The 5,906-nt window shown below is 37.1% G+C and overlaps 1 protein-coding gene across 1 annotated transcript; it reads left to right on the forward strand.

Moving 5' to 3' along the window:
• The first annotated feature begins 958 nt into the window (after positions 1 to 958).
• serpinh1a (serpin peptidase inhibitor, clade H (heat shock protein 47), member 1a) lies at positions 959 to 5,284 on the forward strand. The gene is made up of 5 exons (XM_016476176.1): positions 959 to 1,059; positions 2,443 to 3,045; positions 3,120 to 3,218; positions 4,034 to 4,266; positions 4,359 to 5,284. The coding sequence occupies exons 2-5, from the start codon at positions 2,469 to 2,471 to the stop codon at positions 4,659 to 4,661; spliced, it is 1,212 nt and encodes a 403-aa protein (XP_016331662.1). The 5' UTR covers positions 959 to 1,059; positions 2,443 to 2,468; the 3' UTR covers positions 4,662 to 5,284.
• The last annotated feature ends 622 nt before the right edge of the window (positions 5,285 to 5,906 follow it).

The following is a 5,906-nucleotide window of genomic DNA, read 5'->3' on the forward strand; positions in this document are numbered from 1 at the left end:
TACTTGTGGATTATTGTGATGTTTTTATCAACTGTTTGGACTCGCATTCTGACGGCACCCATTCACTGCAGAGGATCCATTGGAGAGCAAGTGATGTAATGCTGAATTTCTTTAAACATTAAGAAATGTTTTTGCAGTGCTGAGAGAAGGACACTTGCATGAAACATTACTGAGATCCCTCCAAGTCTCATTTAGCTTTCAAAGAGCCAATTCTAAGCAATAGAAAGTTCCTCTGGGATTCTTTATGCATTCCAGAGCTTCATGTTTGTACAACAGGATTCCTAGTTCTATATAAAGAAGAGGAAGATACAAAGCATATTAGTTTAGTGCATAAAGAATGTCATGTTTTTTTTTTGTAATGAGGACATATAGAAACCATTATGCATGCTTTGCACCCAACTAGACAGATGAAACCTCTGTCCTGTTTCTGCTGTCCTCTTGCAGGCCCAGACACGACCCACTAAAACGTGGCACACAGAAGAGAGAGGGAGGAGAGACGGATGGATGGGATGGGGGTGGAAGTAGAACAACCACTTAACCTCTTATTTTTACTGTTACTTTCAAAATATACTTTTGCATTTTCTGAACAAATTATGAAAATAATAATAAAAATAATAAATAAAATGTAATTTAAAATATCAAGTATTAACACCAGGTTTTAGACTAAATTAGTCTAAAGTTTACTTCTTACTAGGATGTTTTTAAATGTGATTTGATGTTAATCAGTAAATCTGGTGTCCACATTTCTGAATTACATCCACCTTTTTTCATACTCACCAATGTCCTTGCATGAAAAAGCACTTTAGTTTAGCCATTGTGTAAGTGAGTGAGCAGGTAATGGGTCAGTTCCTGCTGACTTTAGGACCTTGAGGAGAGAGTCCATTTCCCACAGTAACTGGATCTGGGGGAGGTCTCACAGAAAAACAGGGAACATTATAATACTCCTTTCCCAACTTCCAGAAGTTTCTTTTCCAGACTATGAAGTCTGCATGAAGGATTTGGTGTCCGGGGAAGCTGACAGATCCAAGAGGCTGCAGAAGTTTTCATGAGCTCTGAGAGGTGAGTAACAGATGCCATTACAGCTGTGAAAATTAAGTTTGCATTCAGTCTTCATCAACAGCATGACAAATGTAGAAAATGTGTGGTATTTCATAACACAATCCTTCATTTAAAAATTTGAAATGTAAAATAAATGCTTGTATTAGACTTTTTAACTTTTATTGCTTTACTCAAAGGTGAAAAGATGCTCATAAGCAGCTAAGTGCTTTGATTAACTGTGTTTGTGTGATGATTCGAAAGGTTTTTTTGCACACGTCACAGCTCCAAATGTTCTCCATTGTTTCTTCAGGCTCTGACATGTAGGCATAATAAAAGGTCATTCATTGAGAGGGTGTATCTGCACGGCCGAAGGCAACATTTTGGGCTGTTCACTGGTAGAGGGGTGGGGCAAAGCTGCACAAACTGAAGTCTGATGTTCCCACAATAGTGTCAGAACTTCCTGCCATCCTGGCAGTGCTGATTGGATAACAGTTATCTAGCGTAAGATGACTCCGGGAGCCATGAAATCTGTATGTGGCTGCACAGCTTTTTTTCCCCATGAAAAGTTATGTGCATCTTGGGTAATGTGATATTATATGCTACTGTTTAAAAGTTTGGTGGTCAGCAAGATTTTTTTTTTTTGAAAGAAAAGATGACAAGAAAAGTGACAATAAAGACATTTATAATGTTACAAAAGATTTCTATATCAAATAAACGCTCTTCTATTCAACACTCTATTCATCATAGAATCCTGAAACAAGTATTGAAAATAATAAATGTTTCTTGAGTATCAAATCAGCATATTAGAATGATTTCTGAAGGATCATGTAACACTGAAGACTGGAGTAATGATGCTGAAAATTCAGTCTTGTCATCAGAAAAATAAAATTAATTTTAAAAGTAATTAAAATAGAAAAGAGTTGTAATATTATTTCACAATATTACTGTTTTTATTGTATTTTTGATCACATAAAGGCAGACTTGGTGAGCATAAGAGACTTTCAAAACATAAAAAAAACTTACAGATCCCAAACATTTGAATGGCAGTGTAAACATTTGAAACATTCTTAAATATATATTTTTTATGTTCAGCAAGGAATAAGCAAAAACATGCTATGGTAAAGGATCTCTGATCTTCTGAGAGCTTAGTGAAGTTACAACTGTGCACGTGGCAGTTATGTAACATTACTGCCTTAAATGTCTGCTGGACTTCCTTTAGCATAGCAGGCCTGTCATTTAAGTCTATGGGAATTTAAAATGACAGCTCTAATATATCTTGGCGCTACTGTCAGTTCTGTGGTCAGGAACTGAAATACAGTCTACAGCTCACAAATAAAGAAAACCATCTCATATTTATGTAAAATAACTTTGCACCACATTGACTAATCTTTTCTACCTTTATAGGCTGTAAACTTACCACCTCCAAAATCATGTTGGTGTCAAACGTGGTTCTCCTGTGCCTACTGGCCACTGTGAGCGCGGACAAGACCCTCAGCAGCCATGCCTCCATCCTGGCTGACAACAGCGCCAATTTGGCCTTCAACCTGTACCAAAACCTGGCAAAAGAGAAGGACATCGAGAACATCCTGATTTCTCCCGTGGTTGTGGCCTCCTCGCTGGGTTTGGTGGCTCTTGGAGGGAAATCCAACACTGCTTCTCAGGTCAAAACCGTCCTGAGTGCCACTACGGTGAAGGATGAGGAGCTGCACTCTGGGCTGTCTGAGCTTCTCACCGAGGTCAGTAACTCAACAGCACGCAATGTCACCTGGAAGATCAGCAACCGTTTGTATGGGCCCAGCTCTGTGAGGTTCGTCGACGACTTTCTGAAGAGCAGCAGGAAGCATTATAATTACGAGCACTCCAAAATAAATTTCCGTGACAAGCGCAGTGCGGTGAAAGCAATCAATGAATGGGCATCGAAGTCCACCGACGGCAAGCTGCCCGAGGTGACCAAAGATGTGGAGAAGACAGATGGAGCCATGATCATCAATGCCATGTTTTATAAACGTAAGTCTTGATTATCTTTAGAATGAGAAGCAATAAGATTCATTAACTAATATGGTGCTCTGTTTTCTCTCCAGCACACTGGGATGAGCAGTTTCATCATAAGATGGTGGATAATCGTGGTTTCTTAGTGCATCGCTCCTACACCATCTCTGTACCCATGATGCATCGCACAGGTGAGGCCGAGTTTAAGCAGATATGATCCTGAAACACAGAATGAGGTGTAACTTAGTGGTTAAAAGTAAATTGTGGGGAATTTTTCATTTAATTTTTAATTACAAATTAATTTTTGGGGCAATACTAGTGTTTAGGTGTATATCATTTTTGTTTTCAAGTTTATATATTTATCATATTAATTTTTCATAGTTATGTTGTTTAATATTTATCATATTTTTAATTTTAGTCAATTTGATTAATTGATTTAATTTAATTAAACAAAAATATTTTCGTTCACAAAATTATGCAAAGGTGCAAAATTAAACTACTGAAATATTTCATTATAATTTTGTAAATATTTTATATTTTTAAATATATAAAAATATAGATTAGTTTTTGTTTTAATGAAATATCCTTCAAATTTAGTCATGCTATATTCTTTCATTTTAAAGAATATATTTGTTTATCTTAAAAAATATGTTTAATTACATTTTAGTTTTACTCAGACTAAAACTGCATGTAATTTCAGTCATCAAAAAATGACAGTATTATAAAAGTTACATATTTTAAAAATGTATAAATATTTTGTTATAGATATATTTTTAGAACATATAAAATATGTATACACTTAATATATGAAATATTTAGTTATATTTAGTAAAAAATATATATTTGTTTTTGTCAGTGAATTTAAAATTAACACTGGCCAGTAAAAAAATGTTCAAAACTCACCTACTATCGTTTATATCTTACTGCTGTTTGATTTGGAAAGAAATTTCAGCCTTCCTTCATTTGCCCTTACATGCTTACGTCATATATTCATGCTGTCTTGCAGGCATTTATGGCTTCTTTGATGACACAACCAACAACCTTTTACTTCTGGACATGCCACTAGCCCATAAGATGTCGTCTGTGGTGTTTATCATGCCGTACCACGTAGAATCCCTGGAGAGAGTGGAGAAACTATTGACACGCCAACAACTGAACACCTGGATCAGTAAAATGGAACAGAGGGCGGTTGCGGTGTCACTGCCAAAGGTCAGCGTGGAGGTCAGCCACAACCTGCAGGTACGGACAGTCTGCAGTTTCAGCAAGCTATTATATTATTATAAACTCGCCTGTGATTTCAATTGCTAATATAATGCCACATTTTCTTGCAGAAACATCTCGCTGAACTGGGTCTGACTGAAGCTGTGGACAAGGCCAAAGCTGATCTGTCCAACATCTCAGGGAAGAAAGACCTCTATCTGTCCAACGTGTTTCATGCCTCCGCCATGGAGTGGGACACTGAGGGAAATCCACCCGATATTAGCGTCTATGGTACCGACAAGCTTAAGAACCCCAAACTCTTCTACGCTGACCATCCCTTCATCTTCCTGGTGAAGGACAAGAAGACAAACTCCATCCTTTTCATGGGCAGGCTTGTCCGACCGAAGGGTGATAAAATGAGGGATGAATTGTAATTTGTTAATTTAAATGTGATTGTATGTGGTTAATGAGTGTGTATGTGTGTGCAGATTTATGGATGTGTGTAAATGGTACACCTGAGTTCGTTCCATTAGATCTGGGGACAACCATGTGCTATCCGTTACGTTTACTTTGACAATTAACATTTAGGTGCCTCATAATGTTTTTTGTTATAAAAAAATGCAAGTGTACTTGACAAAGTATCGTAAATTCACATCTGAATCGGTTTCTGAGAAGTGCAGCGTGCTTATATTAAGTATGATCTCCATGAAATTTGCTATAAATCCACACGAACAGCATTTTTGCTCAAGGGTTTATCTCTTTTCTTTGCGTTTCGATTGCTGGAGCGCTTAACTCTCTATGCCGAGAGTTTGATTTCTGAAAAAGTCTGTGGATTTTGTTACACAAAGTGCCTGCGAATTCACCACGCCATGCTGAAACGTTCCTCTCAGAAGTGCACACTTGTGTCTGCACTAAATACTGTGTCTGCACTAGACAGCATGTGATATGAGCTCACGTCTGTGCCATTTTTAAGCTTGTATTCACATTGTCACTGCACCAAAACACGGTTGTCTAAAAATGTTGGTTTGTTCCTGGTTTTTTCAATAAAATCAGCATCACTGAGAATGTGTGTGGGTTTTTATTTATGCCGTGTTTCTTTTAAGGTCAAAGTAAAGTTTGTGGTTCTGTTTGGAACGGCATACTCTACCATACTACAGCACACTTATTATTTCTGATGTATAAAGTATGTATAATGTACACAGAATGCAGATTTTACTACTTTTACCAATGGCATTTGCCAAAGTGTTCAACAGACCTTAGTTAGGTTAGAAGCCACTGAATTTAATGTGGATGTAAAGGATCAGATTTTACAATGGCACACACTGTATAAAGTATTTTTTTTTTTTACAGCTCACAACTTTGAAACTGTTTTTGGAGTTTTGTCTACTGATTTTTTTCTCTTTTCAGAAAGAGGTTTCATCAGTTGAACAATCTATATGTTGTTAAAAACAGTACAATCCATTGAACGCATTGTACTTCAGTCTCTCACAGCCTCGTTTTCATTCCTGTCAAAACTTAAATTTGCCGCTACCCTGACTGGTCTATTCCAGATTTATTTTTCAAGATCTTCCAAAAGAAAATCTTTATTTTTTATATGAATAATACCACGTTGAGTTTTTGGCATACAAAACTCTAGAGCAGGGGTGCCCAAACTCAGTCCTGGAGGGCCGGTGTCCTGC

The sequence above is a fragment of the Sinocyclocheilus anshuiensis genome, unplaced genomic scaffold, assembly GCF_001515605.1.
Source record: "Sinocyclocheilus anshuiensis isolate Anshui unplaced genomic scaffold, SAMN03320099.WGS_v1.1 scaffold1294, whole genome shotgun sequence".
Taxonomy (NCBI): domain Eukaryota; kingdom Metazoa; phylum Chordata; class Actinopteri; order Cypriniformes; family Cyprinidae; genus Sinocyclocheilus; species Sinocyclocheilus anshuiensis.